A 19,676-nucleotide genomic window follows, 5' to 3' on the forward strand; every position below is an offset into this window, starting at 1 on the left:
TGTGTGTGTAGCCATTACATCACCAATTAGATCCTAGACCTATCTATAGCCACTTTTCCTCAGCGTTTTGCCATAGCAATGTGTTTTCCTCAGCGTTTTGCCATAGCAATGTGCGTGTGTGTGTAGCCTGTATTACATCACCAATTACCAATTGATGAAGATGTTATGCAAGCATGACCACCACTCACTTCACATTGGGTGTGATTTTTATGCTAAGTTTATAGTTTGTTATGAAGTACCGAAAATAGCCAACCTCCAAGCTCACAACGCGTCGCAGCTGCGACGCGTTGTGAGCTTGAAGGTCTGCCATTTTCGATATTTTCACCAAAAGGCCCTTTTTAGACGTTTCAGCCCCTGCCTCTCAAACATTCTCTGCACGTCCCCTGCTCAGTTGGAATTGGTCCAGTGGGTTGATGGAGCTACAAAGGGGGCCTTACTGCTGCTTTGGGTAAAGCCACTGTGCTGGGGCTGGCCAAAGCCCTGTGGGATTAGACTAATGCAGTAGCAGGCAATGGCCAGCGGTAACTGGCCATTAGTGGGACAACAGCCATGGGAATTGTTGGTGGAGGTGTGGGGATGTTAGGGTGGGGAATGGGAGTCTACTTTTAGCGTTGTGTCAGTCTGAACTGGTGCTCCCTCCCTCCCTCACACAAACACACACACTATGACTGAAAGGCTATGACTGAAAGGCATCAATTTAACACACTTGTTACAGATGACAGCAAGGTGCCTATCATCAGAAAACTATGCCCATATGTCATCATAGTGTATATATATACTGTATATACACACTAGAGGATGACATTTTATTCCCGTTCCCGTGGGTCCCGCGGGATTCCCGTGCGACAGGAGTCAAATTTGTATTAATGCCAGGATCGGGACGGGACAGGATTGAAAATCAACAGGAGTGGGCAGGAGCGGGAATCATCCCAGCCCAGTTCATCAAATCGCAGAAATAAATTGCACAGGAAAGTGAGGTCTTTGAACTGCGAACATTATAAGATTATACATTATATAATAATAAACATGATATCAAATATAATATGGATCAAAATAGAAAAACATCTGCGCGATTTTATTTTTTTATATTTTTTTCGGGAGCGGGATGTGAACGGGAGTGAAAACACTATGGTTTCGTCAATATTTCCGCTGCACATCATGTTCCGTTAGCCAATGAGGCGCAATTGGTGGAAAAAATCTGGGAGTGGTGTTAGCTGGAATATTGGTTGAGCTTCACATGACAGTTAGCACGCTGCAGAGTATAGGCCACGAGCGAGCCCACACTGTTTCGTAGGAACAGTATTTCTAGTTTCATTAAGCTTTCCGCGAAGCTTGGCCAATGTGGGATGGGGCGGGACACATAGACGCGGCACTTACATCTATCTATCTATAAATTAGGAAGTCTACGTCTGCGTGTCTGCGTCCGCATGTCTACGCTGACGTCATCCAATGGGAAAACCCTTGAAATAACACAGAGTGATGTCATCAATCGGGTGATGACGTCATCATCACCATAAAAGCAAATGAGGGACCAGCAGTCTTGGTGACGTCACCATCAATAAGTGTGACCTGATATAAACGTAAAGGGTGATGTCATAATATAATATCTCATAATATCTATGCCCGTAGCTTAGCATGTGTCCGATAAGCTTGATTGGTGGATTGATGAGCTTCATATGACACTTTGACCAGACTATAAGTGATTGGTCAGGTTTCACTTAACTATAAAACGGGCGAAGCGGGCGCAAACCGTCATATAATGACGTCACTCTTGCCCTTAATGTGGAGAGGCGGCAGCCTGCGCACATCCGTGTTGTCAGGCATGCACGGCAACCGGTTGTGTTGTGAGTGAGGTCAGACCAGAGTTCTGCTCATATAAAGATTAGAATTTTTTAATTTCACTTCATTCCACAGAGGGCCGAGGATTGAGTGTCCTTACTCACTGTTGTTAGAGAAGGAGTTAGGAAACACTCTGTCCCTATCACAGTGCATTTTTGATACACTCGGAATGAATGACCTGCAAAAAACTCTCCCATCACAGTCCATGTATAGATGCAGATTTGATGATGAACCACCTCTCCAGGAAGGAGTGTGGTCTCAATCTTCACAGACTAAGGTCTGCTGTTCGGATTCTACATGCATCAGATCTCAATCAAGCCACGATGACCTCTATTGCCAGACGCCCATACATGGACAGATCCCCTCGGAATCCTTCCAGCAAATCACCGGAATTGTAACCAGCCAGGACCAAGGAGACACAGATGAACCAACATCTTACTGTCATCAAAAGTTTACCAACACTTTAACTCAACAAGAAGAAGTGACTTATACAGGGAAGAACACTTACATCTGTAAGCAGTGTAACAAGAGTTTCAATCATTTAGGTAACATGAAGACTCACCAGCGTACCCACACTGGAGAAAAACCTTTTCACTGTAAAGAGTGTGACAAGAGTTTCAGTCGGTTAAGTAACCTGAAGATACACCTGCGAATTCACACTGGAGAAAAACCTTTCTATTGTAAACAGTGTGAAAATACCTTTAGTCAGTTAAGTCATCTGAAGACACACCAGCGTATCCACACTGGAGAAAACCCTTTTCACTGTAAAGTGTGTGACAAGAGTTTCAGTCGGTTAAGTCATCTGAAGACACACCAGCGTATCCACACTGGAGAAAAACCTTTTCACTGTAAAGAGTGTGACAAGAGTTTCAGTCAGTTAAATAGCCTGAAGATACACCTGCCCGTCCATACTGGAGAAAAACCTTTCTATTGTAAACAGTGTGACAAGGGTTTCAGTCAGTTAAGTAACCTGAAGAGACACCTGTCAATCCACACTGGAGAAAAACCTTTGTATTGTAGGCAACCACACTAATAACGCTACACTTGACCTAGCACCACTCCCCCATTGGGCCCACTCCCCCACTCCTCAATGGGCATCGCAGTGAGGTCCCGGAAGAAAAACTGCCAATTCATTTACACAATAGGGGATTTCATTATCAGCCATGAAATCGTAACAATTCAATGAACACTTACCAGTAGGCTTGTGGTTGTAAAACGGTTCTATATGCTCCTGTAGAACCCCCGAATATGTATGCAATCACTCTAGTACAGACAAGGCCAGATGTAGGAGCGGTTAGCTTTAGATATATAAATCCACAAATCCCCATATATGGAAAACCCTGATGTCATCAATATGACAATAGTGGACATCGTGTTTCTTTCTTCTTCAGAATACAGAGGGCAGGCTGTTAATTTATCTGCCTTGCCGCCTAACCTTTCACCTATAACTTCCACTGAAAAGCTCTGTTTTGGGGACCAACGGAATCTCTGTATTTCTTCCGCGATCGACGACACACAACTCGACACCCCATGTTTGAGGCTCGCCTGGCCCAGGGCTTCATCCTGAAGAAGGTCCTGGAGGCCCTGAAAGACCTGGTCACGGAGGCGCGTTGGGACGTCAGCGCGGCCGGCGTCTCCCTCCAGAGCATGGACTCGTCCCACGTCTCCCTGGTCCACCTGGCGCTCCGGAGCGACGGCTTCGACTCGTACCGCTGCGACAGGAGCCTCGCCATGGGCGTCAACCTCGGCAGCATGTCCAGGATCTTGAGGTGCGCGGGGAACGAAGATGCCGTCATCCTCAGAGCGGAGGACGGCGCGGACACGCTCGTCCTCGTGTTCGAGGCGCGCAACCGCGAGAGAGTCTCCGATTACGAGATGATGCTGATGGACCTGGACGTGGAACAGCTGGAGATGCCGGAGCAGGAATACGGCTGCGTGGTGAGGATGCCCTCGGGAGAGTTTGCCCGTATCTGCCGCGACCTGTCCCAGATCGGCGACGCCGTCGTGATCTCCTGCGCCAAGGATGGCGTCAAGTTCTCCGCCTGCGGAGAGCTGGCCACCGGGAACATCAAGCTGTCCCCGACCCGCGATCTGACCAAGGAGGATGAGGCTGTGACCATTAAGGTGAACGAGCCCGTCCAGCTTAGCTTTGCCCTGAACTACCTGAGCTTGTTCACGAAGGCCACGCCTCTGTCCAAGATGGTCACCCTCAGCATGTCCCGTGCAGACACCCCCCTGGAGGTGGAATACAAGATAGCTGACATGGGCCATGTCAAATATTATCTGGCACCCAAGATCAACCACGAGGCTTCTTAACACTCCTTCTCAGCCAAATATGATTCTATCATCTTTTTTCAGTAGTCCCAGTCAGCCAGATCTCCTTTTTGATCATTTTCTGTATTTTTGAGCGGTGGTAAACCGCTCCTAAGAGTGGCTGTGCGTTTGTCTGTAGCCTTTTTCCGCAGCGTTTTGCCATAGTAAAATGTGTGTACGTAGCATCATGTTTGTCTAGTGATGTCATATGTTGTATGTCTTTAGCCTTTTTCCTCAGCGTTTTGCCATAGCAAAACGTGTGTGGGTGCATTGGTGATTTTTGAAGCGGTGAAAACCACTTCCTATGAGTGGCTTTGTGTGTATCACGCCCATATATGGTCATTTTAGTCCAGACCGTTTAATTGCCATATATGGTGATCTCAGTCCAGAATGAACAGGGTTTTTCAAAAACACAATGTATGTCACCTCATGTCCATATATGGTCACTCCAGGCCAGAATGAACAGCTTTTTCAAAAAGCAAAATGTGTGTCCCATGTCCATATATGGTCATTTCAGTTCAGAATGAATAGGCTTTATCTGTCCTGTACGTCCAGAATATGTGTGCGGTGTCCCTCCCGGTCAGATGAATGGATACTTTGAGGATTGGTCAAGCTTCACATGATAATTTGGCCTTCAGGTTTTGTACATGCAATAGGTCTCACCTATTGCAGCAATGACAAATAGCCGCATAAGAGCAAAAGCAAAGGCACAATAAGAATATACAGATGCTAACAGAATGGTAAAAAGGAGCATTAAGGCAGACAAGAGTAAATACATTGAAAATCTAGCAGAAGTTGAAAGATTTAGTAGGCCACAAAGATAACAGAAACTGAAATAATTATAGAGGGATGCAGTTGACAAACAACTAAGAGACCAGCAAGCAGGACTTTTTATATATATTTTTTAAACCCTATTATACCGGCTGTCATATCGGCTCTCCAGACAATTCTATACTAAGATTCACCGCTTCACTTCGAACCGAGGTTTGATTTTTTTTATAATGTTTCCACTTGATCAATAATAATGAGGCATACAGTATAAGGGCCATGAGAGGGACTGTCTATGCCCGTAGCATAGCATATATGACAGATCGGCATAGATGGGCACAAACAGGCATACTTGAGGATTGGTGGACTGATGAGCTTCACATGACACTCTGACCAGACTATAAGTGGGCCAATTTCCATGATTGGTCAGGTTTCACTAAGAAACATTTAATGAAAATAGACGATCTACAAGCCCACAATGCCTTGCAGCATGACATGTTGAGAGCTTGTAAATCTGCTCCCTTTCCCTTATGACTTGCTGCTTTCTTTCATTTTTCACTCTGTTGTACTGAGCGCTCGTTGTGCTGGTGCGCTCGATGTGCGTGATAGAAGTACTGGAGCAGCCTCCTGGAATGGAGTGCTTTTATCGGAGCGTTATATATCGGATTTCTTTTAGCTGAATTACGATATGATCCGATTTACGTTTTTTGTGTCATTATCGCGCCGATATGCGATATATATATATATATATCGTATCATGGCATCACCATTGCTGCTGCTGGCCCCGTCCATAGGTTTCCAGAGTACTACATCAAGAGCAAGACCTAAAAAAAAAAGATTCCCAGAACCTTGTCAGAAACCGGGCCGTGCGCTATGGAAACAAAACCAGAATAAAATAAAAAAATCAAACCTCGGTTCGAAGTGAAGCAGTGAACTTTTATTCTATGTGTTCCAGAGTTATGAACTCTGGAACACATAGATACATTCTTTATTCTGAATGAATGAATGAATGTTTTTATCTGGAGCCGAATTGTCATGTGAAGCTTGACCAATCCTCAAAGTATCCAATCATCAGACCGGGACGGACACTACACACATATTCTGGACGTACGGGACAGATAAAACCTGTTCATTCTGGACTGAAATGACCATATATGGACATGAGGTGACAGACATTTTGTTTTTGATAAAACCTGTTCATTCTGGACTGAAATGACCATATATGGACATGAGGTGACACACATTTTGTTTTTGATAAAACCTGTTCATTCTGGACTGGAATGACCATATATGGACATGAACGGGACACACAAAGCCACTCCTTGGAAGCGGCTTTCACCGCTTCAAAAGAAATAGTTTCAGGTTCGGGAAAGTTCTGGTTCCGCCTTGCCGTGGTAAAAGGGGCTTTAGTTCATTGGTACTGCCAGCAGGGAGGGGCCCCCTGGAGCTTCAGGCCCCGGGGCTGGTGAACCCATGCTATGTGGTCGTTAATCCAGGCCTGACCGCCCGCTTCTGTCACTGTCCATTTTAGGGCTGCAACTATCCATTATTTCCTTAGCGATTATGAATATTTTGAGCGGTGCAAACCGCTCCTATAAGTGGCTGTGCGTGTGTCCGTAGCACTTTTTCCTCAGCGTTTTGCCATAGTAAAATGTGTGCGCGTAGCATCATGTTTGTCTAGTGATGTCATATGTCGTATGTCTGTAGCCTTTTTCCTCAGCGTTTTGCCATAGCAAAATGTGTGTGTGTAGCATAGCCTGTACATCCTAGACTTAAATCCTAGTCTGAAGATGTTATGCAAGCACGACCACTGCTCACTTCACATTGGGTGTGATTTTTTTGTTTTGGTTTGTTTTATAGTTTATTTCAACAACACGTTGTGAGCTTGTTCATCTGCTATTTTAATTATTTTTGACATTTAGTTGATTTTCTTTTTCACTTTTAACCTATATTGTAATGACCAAAAGACATTGATTATTAATTGATTATTTTTTGTGTCTCCACCAGCCAAAGGCATGGGGGAGAGTATGTTTTCGCCCCTGTCCCTCCGTCCGTCCGTTACCAGCTAATCTCCGGTGCCGTTGGCTTGTTCTCTGCCAAACTGTGCACACACACTCCCTGGATGCCAATTCAGAACCTCTGCCCCACATTTTTCACACAGGCCTTTTGTCAAACTATTTTTTTCTGTCCGATTTTCCATATTTCATCCTGATTGGCTAAGATTGGCTTTCAAAGTTTGTAGGATTGGTCCGTTTTGAACAAAATGCCTGATGTCATCAATCGGCCAATTGTAAAACAGATTCCCGCTTGGGAGGTCGGTGAGTGGAATATCCAGGTATTCCATACACAGCCCCAAATACACATCCTCAATGTAAATGGCTGGGACGTGCCTGGAGGCCTCTAAAAGCTTTCTCGGTAGGTCTAAGGAGAAAATGTAGCCCCCTCCTAGTGCATACGGTGGATAATGTGACGCAGCGAAGGCGTCGCGAGGTAGGAACCATTTTGAATTCGTGTCTCTTATAACGGGAGCCCAACGTGCCACGTGTCCAGTCATATAGTTGTCCTTCGGGGCTTTTAACAGCAAGTCGATCAAGGAGTGCGTGTTCAGAAACATGTCTGAATCGATCTTCATGGCATAGGAGGCCATGGGGCAGCGAGTCTGAAGCCACTCCATCATAACCATGGTTTTCACGGTGAGGTTGTTGTAGGAATCCAGGAAGTCGCTCTGTATCAGGTCCCGGTGCTCGCTGCTCTCCTCCAACACTTCATGTTGGGCTTGCTCTGCCCTTTCTCCTGTCGGCATTCCCAGAAGGAAGAACAGGCTCGCCCTTTTTCCCAACACGGAGCTTCTTCGGCTTTCATGTCCCCATGTCCTGCGAATCGTGTCGCGCCTGGCCCTGTCGTGGGGATTCACAGGGACAATCAGAACCACGAAAGGCTTCTGTTGTTGACATTCTGCTGGCTCGTCCAGTATGAATCGGTAGTCCTTCGGGTACTCAACAAAGTACGGTCCTGCAGAGATATGGCCTGTGGTTGATGACACGTTGGGGCTGTTGTGTCTGGTTGGCTGGCTGGCTCCCATCATCTGGCATTCATTCACTATGACTAGCAAAATGAAACCGAATGGAAGAGCAATAGCCGTGAGGCGATGGATAAGCTCTGGCCTCTTCATATTCTCTCTCTTCTCTCAGCTTTGTGGCACTAATCTAAAGCTATGACTGATGTCAAGGACGGCTGTGAGCAGCGCTTGCGTTAAAACAGTTCTCTCCGGCCGTGAAGCGTTTGTATCTTCTTCGTCTTCGTCCACTAAAATAATATCTTTGGCTTAATCTTCTGCTTAAAGACCAATCTTCTGCTTAAAGTCCAATCTTCTGCTTAAAGACCAATCTTCTCCTTAAAGACCAATCTTCTCCTTAAAGACCAATCTTCTCCTTAAAGACCAAAGACCAATCTTCTCCTTAAAGACCAATCTTCTGCTTGAAGACCAATCTTCTCCTTAAAGACCAATCTTCTCCTTAAAGACCAATCTTATCTTCTCCTTAAAGACCAAAGACCAATCTTCTCCTTAAAGACCAATCTTCTCCTTAAAGACCAATCTTCTCTTTAAAGACCAATCTTCTCCTTAAAGACTAAAGACCAGTCTTCTCCTTACGGACCAATCTTCTCCTTAAAGACCAATCTTCTCCTTAAAGACCAATCTTCAGCTTAAAGACCAATCCTCTGCTGAATCTGCTGATTTAAAGAAACATCTCCTGCTGAATGTTCTGCTTAAAGTCCAACCCTCTGCTGAATCTTCTGCGAAAGATTTAGCCCGAGCTGAGAAGCTCTTTATAGTGTGGCCAGAGCATTGGTCTGACGTCACATTACAACACAAACTGTTACCAAACAATGGCGATTTGCACAGGCGTTGACACTTCCTAGTGATTTTTAATAAAACAATGTCAATTAAAATGGAATATTAGTCGGCTCGGTAGTGCAACTGCACTGGTCCAGTCCAATGGACTTCTTCCTGAGTGCTGGTATCCAATCAAACGCTTTGGTTCTCCCCGCGTATGCAACCCCTCCAGCTGGTCAACCAATCACAGTGAAGAACAGGTGATTGAAACACAGGCACTTAGTAGTGTACATTCACTAGCAATAGTATCCAGCAAATCTTTTGCAATTTAATTCTTGGTCTCGGGTATATAACTGTAAATGCAAATCTTAACCACTTAAGCCCTATTTTGAAAATAGCAAAAATATAAGATCTACAAGCACAAGCTTTTTGAGCGGTGGTAAACCGCTCCTAAGAGTGGCTGTGCGTGTGTCTGTAGCCTTTTTCCTCAGCGTTTTGCCATAGTAAAATGTGTGTACGTAGCATCATGTTTGTCTAGTGATGTCATGTGTCGTATGTCTGTAGCCTTTTTCCTCAGCGTTTTGCCATAGCAAAACGTGTGTATATACAGTAGCCTGTACATCCTAGACTCAAATCCTAGTCTGAAGATGTTATGCAAGCACGACCACCGCTCACTTCACATTGGGTGTGATTTTTTTTACTGTAGCTAACACTGTTGCAATGGTCACTGCTAAATAAGCAACACTAAATGAAATCAGTCTTATTGAATGATAGGATTGTAGGAACACAAACTAAAATGATGCAATTCTGGGAAATTGCGAGTGTGGTTTTGTATTTTCCCATTCAAGTCAATGGGGTTACTTTATAATATAGAGTAACTTTTAGCCAATGAGGAAGCAGCAAAAACTGCTTTTAGCCAATGAGGAAGTGGCATATAGGTGACATCATGAGAATGCTGCTTCCTCGTCGGCTAAAAGTTCTTCCATAAACTCGGAACAATACACTAACAAGCCCCCAGGGCTTTCTGTGTTATCCTATTAGCATGGCTTGTTACTTTCGCCAGCAGAGCGTGCAAGTACTGCCTTCGGTGCCATCTGTTTCCGGCGTCTATTCAGTGGCGTCAGTTCAGCAAAAGCTAGGGTATGGCAAAGATGGGAGTCCTCATGGAAAAGAGGCATTGTATAACACGGTTATATTGTGAAAATAGCAGATCTACTTTAGATCTACTTTATGTAGATCGGCTATTTTCACAATGTCTGAAAAAACCTTTTTTTTTATTTTTTAGTTTTAGTTTTTTACACAGGTTTCTAGGGTTTCTTGGGCTGGATATGGCAGCCTGGAACGGTTGTTCAAGTGCAGCTAAACTTGGCATGTTAGTAAAAGTGCCACAATTAACAATAATGCATTGCACCTGTGCAGCTGACCTGCGGAACCTGGGAATATACCATTCTGTCAAGATGGGGAGAATATAATAATAATACCTTGTTAAAGTGACCATTTTGTAAAATTTTGCATTTGTAGTTATTATACTGTAATTTAACAACATAATAACCAGCACAGATATACAAAGAGACATTCATGGATTTTTATTTAAAAGTAACTTTTATTTCCCCCCCTGGACCCAGGGTATGGCAGCTGCATATCCCTGCCATACCCAATTGACGCCCCTGCGTCTATTTCCGGCCGCCTTTAGCCAATGAGGGACCGGCATTCTTGGTGACGTCACCATCAACAAGTGCGACCTGATATAAATGGCTAGGAGGTGGGTAAAAGTGGGTGGAGATGGATGAAAGTGGGTGGAGGTGGAGGAATGTGTGTATGTGGGTGGAGGTGGTTGAAAGTGAGTGGAGGTGGGTCAGTGCAAAGGCAGGGCCTTTAGCCAATGAGGGAGCAGCATTCTCGGTGACATCGCCAACAAGTGCGTCCTGATATAAATAACAAGGTGTAAGTTGGCACCTCAACAGAGTGCCAACTTGCCCACCTACATAAGCCCCTTTTCCACTGGCCCAACTCCACTCCACACCACACCGCCCACTTGTGTGAGGTTTTCCACTACAAGGTCCTGGGTAGAGTGGTGTGAAAGTGGTACTAAACGGGGTACTAAAAAGTATCCACTCTAGAGTAGGTCTGAGCTAGGCCACACAGGGCCAAACACATCATAATGACTGATCACTCACTGGGTTTTCATTTAGACCACCAGGATATAGTTGTAATACATGATAATAGATTCTACTGTGTTATAACCACTATTATAATCTATTATTGTATATTATAATTATCATAGTAATACATTAATACTTTATAATGTATTATAATCACAATTATAATCCATTATAGTGCATTATAATTAGGATAGTTGTAATACAAATTTATTATGTATTATAATCACAGTTAAAAGGGTCAATTTGTTTCTTACCGATAGGGGTACTTTTGTGTAATGGAAAATGTAGATATTTTTATGTGGTGTGGGGTGGTGTGGTGTAGTGTGGTGTGGTGTGGTGCTAAAACTGCAGTCGAAAAGGGGCTACAGTCAGGGTTCCCACGGTCATGAAATTTCTGGAAATATTTTGAAATTAGAAAAATATTTTTCCAGTACTGGAAAAGCTTTGGAATTTATCAAGGGTCCTGGAAAGTCCTGGAAAAAATAGCTATGCATTGTCTTTGGTTATTGAGGCGGAAATTGTGAAAATAGCCGATCTACATGCTCACAACGCCTCGCAACGCGAGGCGTTGTGAGCATGTAGATCGGCTATTTTCACAAGAGAACCGTGTTATTATACAAAATTCCTCAACTCTTAGTCTCGTCAGGTTGGGGGGTCCCCAGTTAAAACATGATTATTTCGGGGGTCACGGCCTGAAAAGGTTGAGAACCACTCGCATACACTACCTGTCTTTGGGCATTGCGCATAGGAGTAAGCGACCTGTTATTGAGCTGAATTATTGTTACAGTACATAGTCCTGGAAATTGGGTTAAATATTCTGGAAAAGTTTCGGAAATGAATTGGTAAAAATGTGTGGGAACCCTGTACAGTACATACAGACAGCACCGATCGCAGTACTTGCGCACAAGGCGCAAGTTCAACAGAGTGCAGTCTAGTTAAAGTTTTAAATGTGTTGAAGTATTCAATCAATCAATCATTCAATCACATGAAATGGTCTTTAATTGCGCCTGGAGGTCGCAGTATACTACCAGTAAGACTCCCTAATAAGATAAGCGACTAATGAGATAAGCGACCGTTGGTCGCTTATCTCCACAAATAGGCCAAAAGTTTGTTTTACCAATTATTACACTCTATGTGAACATTTACATCAACAAATCCCAAGTACTATGCAGAACGACCCATTTCAAGTTTTTAATGTACAACAATATTTAGAAAATAGGTCTACAAGCTGACAGTCCTCGTCCCTTATATTCCCATAGGTTATATGGAGATCTCAGTGTTTGTCAGTCCTTGTTCATTTATGCCCATATATGGACATCTCTATATCTACTGTAACAGTCCTTGTCCCTTTATGCCCATATATGGAGATCTCTTAACTGTAAGCCCTTGTCCCTTTTATGCCCATATATGGATATCCCTGATGTCATCCGTATATCCCCATATATGGGCTTTCTAATATGCCCATATATGGAGATCTATGTATCTCCATATATGGGTATAAAAGGATACTTCAGGTCTGACATCAGGTTTGTTTATATTGGGTTGCTAGGTTTGACATCACAAACTCTATGGGCCATCTGACCTAGAAATCTATATTTGGGCATAGATGACTCATCGTGACCTCATCACACGTCGACCGCACGTGTGACGTGCGGTCGACCGCACGTGTGACCGACGGACGGCCGGTGGAGGTTTTCATACTAAACTGCGACCTTACGGTCGCAATGAGAAACGTCACAGCTTGTCCGTGTCCGTCTGTCTGGACGTATAGACGCGTACACATTTTTACGGTCTATGGGTTTCCCGCTCTGATGTCACTGTGATGTCACACTAACAGAATCCCTTTTATGCCCATATATGGAGTTCCCTGATGTCATCAATATTAATGATGCCGTGTTAGAGAGATCCCTGTGATGCCAGGGGGAACAAATCCCTTTTATGCCCATATATGGAGATCCCTGATGTCCACATTACTGTGACGCTTCCCTGAGGCGTCTTACTAGTTAAGTCAAAGCCATGTATATCAAGAAGTATATGCGCTGTAAAGGCAGAAATGAACTGGCAGGTTTGTAAATCTCTTAGAGAGGGGGAATAATGGAAACCTTACAGACAAAGAGCAAGGGTAAGGACGACAATGACCGATATTTTGTTAAAGTGCAAACTTCTAATTCATTTGAAAAACAATTTAGGGACAGGTTTCAGGCTGCAATCAGAGGCAGGCCAAATTTACCCAGCCATTTTCTGAGATGGAGATACCAATTGCAATGTTTGTCTTCAGCAGAGGCAAGCCAAGGAGATCCTTGTGTTTTTACCTGTTCATCTTCCATTTATTCTGTCCTCTGTTCAGTGGCGTCAGTTCAGAAAAGGCTAAGGTATGGCAACATGACTGGTGTCTTGTGCAAGACACCAGTCATGTTGCCATACCTTAGCAACAGGTATGATACATTTATTTTAAGAAGTACATTTTATTTTTCCCCCCGTTTCTACGGTTTCTTGGGCTGGATATGGCAGCCTGGAACGGTTGTTCAAGTGCAGCTAAACTTGGCATGTTAGTAAACGTGCCACAATTAACAATAACGCATTGCACCTGTGCAGCTTACCTGCGGAACCTGGGAATATACCATTTTGTCAAGATGGGGAGAATACAATTATAATACCTTGTTAAAGTGACCATTTTGTAAAATTTTGCATTTGTAGTTATTTTACCATAATTTAACAACATAATAACCAGCACAGATAGCAAAGAGACATTCATGGATTTATATTTAAAAGTAACTTTTATTTTCCCCCCTGGACCCAGGGTATGGCAGCTGCATACCCCTGCCATACCCAATTGACGCCCCTGCCTCTGTTACATTCGATAAGGCTCTTTTTGGCCTGTGGAAGAAAAAGAAAATCACACAGTTCTTATCGCTCTGTTTAAGTTGTTGTCGCTCTGTTGACCTCTCCTCACCCTGAGCATCCCGTTGCTTGCATTGTCACTAAATCTGCCCCTCATCCCACAGAACAATACTGTAGTATTATGTCACTTGCACGTGTGTGTGTGTGTGTGTGTGTGTCTGTGCACGCACACAGGGACGTGCTGGCCATTGGGAAAAGCGGGCCAACTCCCGAACGGCCAGTTAATTTCCGGCCGGTCCAGGCCGGCCATTAGGAAAAAAAATAAAATAAAATGTCGGCCTTTGTTCCATTTTGGGGGCTGGGCGGCCAACAAAGTAAATCGTCACTGACGGGCAGAAACCTTGTATCTCCAAGTTTCAAATTTGTAATTTTTTGAAAACAGCAGATCTACAAGCACACAACGCCTCGCACCGCGAGGCGTTGTGTGCTTGTAGATCGGCTGTTTTCACTAGTTTAAATCATTTTTTAAATGATACAAATGCAAAACAAACGGTTTTGGACATACAAGGTTTCCACCCGACAACGACGAAATATAACTCATGTAATTGGCCCACTGTCTTGTCACTTGTCATGATCTGAAATGGCAAATCTTTGAGTAGCAGCAGCTCTATAGAGAGATCTCTCTAGCGCGCAATGAGGGCCTCTCCAACTCTTTTTCCCGGGCTGAATCAGGGGCCCAGCACGTCCCACATCATGTGAATCTGAGAGACCACTTTGTTTTGGTGTATAGGTGACACTCTGACCCAGCTTTGTCACATCGGGAGGCCCTAGTCCTGCTCCCGGGCTCGACGAAATCACTGTTTTCACCTATTGGGTTTCACTAGATCTCCCTTTCTCATCTCATCTCATTTCACCGCCTCCTCTTGGTGTCGGGGGGTTTGTTTTGGCTGATTCCCAGTGTCTGGCGCTCGGATGCCAAACGGCTCCCGAAAGCGGGCCTTCCCCCCCCAGGAAGGGCCAGACTATAGCACAGCGAACGGGCCAGGCATGCTTCCCCACCACTGCGGATTCTGCTGACATGGGCCCATCCCACCATGAGATAATGTCATTCCAGAGGGATCCTGGCTAAAGCCCTCTTTCTGCCTCTCAGGTATATAAAGAGCCCGGTCGCCGGCAGAGGGGACAAACACACAGCACTTGGGAACCGCTAGTTTGCTTCTTTGATTCTTTTCGCCTAACATCCTCTCTCCCGTCTAGCTCGCCGTCTCGCCTTTTAAACCGCCTTTCCTTTCACTCGACGTGCAACTTGACGCAGAGCGAACGCCGAACAAGCTTAATCCGAGTGCCTATAACCCTGCAAGAGCTGAGCTAAAGTTGAGCCACCACATCCTCCAGACCGACGCTATGGATATTGCCATCCAGCATCCCTGGTTCAGACGCGCCATGGGCTCCGTCTACCCCGCCCGGCTCTTCGACCAGTTCTTCGGGGAGGGCATGTTCGACTATGACCTCTTCCCCTACACCTCATCCAGCCTCAGTCCCTACTACAGGCAGTCGTGGTTCCGCAACTTTCTGGATTCCGCCAACTCCGGCATGTCTGAGGTAACGAAATGACTAGTCCATGTCCTCAACCCGTTTCCGTGTGCAGCTGTAGTGTTATAACTTCCGTTCAGTCTCTGACCTCGTGGCAACGCAACAAGTTTTGTTTGTCTCCAGTAGAACCAAAACTCGGCGTTCTCATTTTGTTTAAAGTAAAAACGAAAGAAATAGAGAAGGCTATATTAACAATAGACGTATACTGTATTGGTAAAAGATATTCCTGTTAAAGGGTTATAAAAAATGTTACAATAAAAAAAATTGGCGTTAATTAAGCTTATTATAGTGCTGTGACGCCATTGTGCCTACAGCTAAGTTTCCTTTCCTCTCAAAGTTTTTAGATATTTTATTTGATCAAAACAAGCCTTGACTACAATCTTGTCCACGGTCTGATAGTTTCCACTAGCCGCAATTAGTGACTTCTTAACAGGCAAGGCAATCGTTATAGACATGTAAGATCTAACAGCAGGTGCAAAGATGTTTTTGTTTGTGAATGCAAACTGCAATGTGCAAAATCATTTCTGATCATTTCAGTTCATCTATCCATCTCTGTTTTGATAGTGTTGTCATACGATTGTGTGCAGCTTAGTGTCCCTTATCCCTCTCTCTCTCTCTCTCCCTACTAGGTGAGGTCCGACAGGGAGAAGTTCACAGTTTACCTCGACGTCAAGCACTTCTCCCCCGATGAGCTCAACGTCAAGATCACTGACGACTATGTGGAGATCCAGGGCAAGCATGGAGAGAGACAGGTATGCATGTATGCGCAGATTGCGCGCACACACACACACACACACACACACACACACACACACACACACACACACACACACCATTAATGATTCTCTTTCGTTGCTGTCGGGCAGAAACCTCTTGTGTCCATATTCTGGGACCCCTAGGGGGTCCTCAGAGTTACTACAGGGGGTCCTTCAAATCTTTGTGTGATAGAAACCTTTTTCTCCTTTTTTATATTAACCCCTTGAACCTTAGTGTCCATATTCCGTGAACTTTAGCCAAAAATAGCAGATCTACAAGCTCACAACGCCTCGCGCTGCGAGGCGTTGTGAGCTTGTAGATCGGCTAATTTCGTCAAAGAGCTTTGGTGTAGAGGGGAAAAAGAGCAGACTATGTACAGAGTGAAAGTTCAAGTTTATTAAGTATTGACGGTTCAAGTGGTTAAATATCTGAAAACACAAATTGACATGAATCCAAAATGCACTGACGATTGTGCTGTCAAACGATGAAACTATATGGAATCTGGGGGTCCCTGCGTCATCTCTCTCTCAGCTAAGGGGTCCTTGGCCTGAAAACGTTGAAGACCCCTGTACTACAGCATCACACAAAAGTATAGCAGATCGACAAGACCGAAAACTTTGAGCTTGTCGATCTGCTGCTTTTGCTGTTTGGGGAATTTTAACCCTGAAAAGTAACAGCGTTGGACAGATGAGGTTAACACCCGACTGACACGTGTTTCGAACTCAAAAGAAGTAACAGAGTTTATATGGCCGTGTGGTGGCGGGTTTTATGTTTTCATATCTACACATGGATTGTGTAGATAATGAAAACAGATAGCCTTGGTTTCTGTATAGAAGCTCTCAGCTTTATGGTTTAGAGCAGAGTTCCCCAATAGGCAGGCCATTTGCGGCCCACGGGGGGCTACTGTCAGGCCCACACCAACCCCAGTAATAATGGTGGTATAAGAGCAGCAACAACACTAGTATATCGTCGTTGTCGGGTGGAAATCTCGTATCTCCAAATGTGTACTTTCTTTCGCAAATCATACAAGGCCGTCGCACAAAAGTAGTGAAAACAGCAGATCGGCTGTTTTCACTAGTTTAAATCATTTTTAAAATGATAAACTCAAAACGAACGGTTTTGGACATACAAGATTGTCACCCGACAACGACGAAAACTGTCGCTGGAGTAGTGGGAACGCCACCGTCGCCCCCTGCAATGTTGTGGCCCTCGGCTTGGTACCCTATAGACATAATTTGGCCCTTGGGGAAAACTAATTGGGGAACCCTGGTTTAGAGGATACTTCATCATTTTAATGACTCATTAAGTCAAATCAAATTCCAAGCACATGATAGCGAGAAAGAATATTTATGCTTCTTTTGCATTATTGGTCATCATTCCTGAGAGATTGTGTCTCTTGTTTTCCCCAGAAAATAGCTCTGTTTACTTACTCTCGTTTACATTTAATTCTCAAGGTTATATATTCAAGAGATTATGAACATTACCATAAGAAGTTCTTTGTGGAACAATAAATATGCCTTCACCCTGACTGTACACTACTCAAAAAGATATTGTGGTGCATTTAGTTAAAAAGGAAATCCTACTATACTGCTTGCTGTCTAGTGGAATACTGAATGTGAATAGATTCACACAGAAATAACTGTCATTAGTTCCAAATTCCTGGTTAGGCCGGGAGACCTTTTCCTGGAGCGCCACAAATCAGTTCTCCTTTTCAACTTGAACCTGAACAGTCTGAAGAGTTTTAATAGTTTTAATAGTAGAAGATTTGCCATCACTTAAAAACCAACATAACGCAGTCAACGGACAATCAAACATCTACAAGGACATCATCACAGAGAGTCCAGTACATGTTCATAGTAATGTGCACAGCTCAAAGTCATCCAAAAATACAAATACTCAAGTAAAGTACATAATAATAATAAAACTAGCACCTTTCATGACATGAAATGCAGCTCAAAGCGCTTTACAGAGCAGAAAATGTAGAAAAATGTAGTTACTCTCCACTCTCCAGCACTGCTCATCACCAAAGCTCTCTTCTCCGCATGTCGCCCATTGCAGGACGACCACGGCTACATCGCGCGCGAGTTCCACCGCCGCTACCGCCTGCCCTCCAGCGTGGACCAGTCGGCCATCACCTGCACGCTGTCGACCGACGGCCTCCTCACCGTGTGCGGCCCCAAGGTCACCGGCGGCAGCGACTCCGGCCGGGGCGACCGCAGCATCCCCGTCACCCGCGACGACAAGACCAACGCCGCGGTGTCCTCCTAAAAGGGGGACAAGCCGGGGTGGTGGTGGTGGTGCTGCCGCCGGCGCCTCGGTGCGTGGGGAGAGTTGGAGGAGGAGGCGAGGCGCGGAGTGTTTGCCGGGAGGTTGGGGGGGGCTATCTTTGGGAGGAGATGTGGGGAGGGCCTCTCCTCTATACGACGTGCCGCTGCTGCGACGGGAGCTGTAGCCCGGCAGTGGAGGGCGGTTGTTTGTACATGACCAATGATCTATACACCAGTGGTTCTCAAACGTTGAAAACGTGAAGGTCCCCCCTTAACTTTGACAGCGTTACAAATGGAACCAAATGGACCCGTCAGGGTCCATTTGGTTCCATTTGTACGCTGTTAAAGTTACAGACTTGTATGGGTCAATTTAGACCCCCGTAAAGGCACCTAGAGAGTCCCTGGAATCCACTTTGAGAACCACTGATCTACACCCTGTCTCTCGCCTCCACTCCCTTGCTTCTCCTCGCTATATCTCTCTCCCCCACCCTCTCCCTCGCTCTCTCTCTCTCTCTCTCTCTCTCTCTCTCTCTCTCTCTCTCTCTCTCTCTCTCTCTCTCTCTCACTGTCCTGCTCCTCCTTGAGGGTTTCAGCGCTCTCCTAGCTTCATAGATAATCCCTCTCTAGGCAGTTCTTCTCTGCGCTTTATTTTACTTTATTACTTTACGGTCACTTTTCTCGTTATCATTATGAAGATAAAAGGATGGATAAAAGTGAGGGGTGGGGGGGGGGGGGGGGTTGGGGCTTTTGGGGGAGGACAACAACTCCGGAAGGACTAGCTGGGGCAGACATAGCGACCTAACCATTTAAATGCTAACGATCCTGTGAAACCCCAAAGTGAACTATGGGTACACACTTCAGTTAAGGTTTCAACAGAATGACCCCTTAGTCTTGACCGTACAAGGTCGCCGGGGTGGTATATGTCTTATGTCTCAACCCAGTTTTTTATTTTATTTTTAAGGCGAAAAGCTTCCATGTGACCAATGAACTTCACCAGTGCCCCTGATATGTTTCCATTCCTGTGTCAACTCTTTCAAACTCTTATTCTCTCTTGTCCTTGAATATCGACTGTCCTGTAGCGTTAGCCCTTGTTCAACTGATCTCTATATACTCACTACCTGACAAGTCTACTAAAAGGTACACAATAAAGCCGTATAATTAACAAAGCAACCTCTTCTGACTTTACTTTGCTCCCTCTCTACTCGTTCTCAGTTTGCGGGTTGAGGTCACAACGAAAGATATCGTCGTTGTGTGTTTTTTCATTTGTCATTTTAAAAATGATTTAAACTAGTGAAAACAGCC

General features: G+C 44.8%; 3 protein-coding genes across 3 annotated transcripts; 2 read left to right on the forward strand and 1 right to left on the reverse strand.

The window, feature by feature from the left end:
• Positions 1-3,369: 3,369 nt before the first annotated feature.
• On the forward strand, positions 3,370-4,155 carry LOC308280402 (proliferating cell nuclear antigen-like; the record flags this gene model as incomplete). Its single annotated transcript, XM_080720670.1, has 1 exon — positions 3,370-4,155. The coding sequence occupies one exon, from the start codon at positions 3,370-3,372 to the stop codon at positions 4,153-4,155; it is 786 nt and encodes a 261-aa protein (XP_080576796.1).
• Positions 4,156-5,468: 1,313 nt separating this feature from the next.
• Positions 5,469-8,002, reverse strand: LOC308280279 (beta-1,3-galactosyltransferase 2-like; the record flags this gene model as incomplete). The annotated part of the gene is made up of 2 exons (XM_080720539.1): positions 5,469-5,547; positions 7,218-8,002. 2 exons carry the CDS (start codon positions 8,000-8,002, stop codon positions 5,469-5,471), a joined length of 864 nt encoding a protein of 287 aa, XP_080576665.1.
• Positions 8,003-15,162: 7,160 nt separating this feature from the next.
• On the forward strand, positions 15,163-18,375 carry cryaa (crystallin, alpha A; the record flags this gene model as incomplete). Its single annotated transcript, XM_080754868.1, has 3 exons — positions 15,163-15,360; positions 15,981-16,103; positions 18,166-18,375. 3 exons carry the CDS (start codon positions 15,163-15,165, stop codon positions 18,373-18,375), a joined length of 531 nt encoding a protein of 176 aa, XP_080610994.1.
• Positions 18,376-19,676: the final 1,301 nt, after the last annotated feature.

Source organism: Nannobrachium achirus (genome assembly GCF_963921795.1).
Source record: "Nannobrachium achirus genome assembly, chromosome: 24".
Lineage (NCBI taxonomy): Eukaryota > Metazoa > Chordata > Actinopteri > Myctophiformes > Myctophidae > Nannobrachium > Nannobrachium achirus.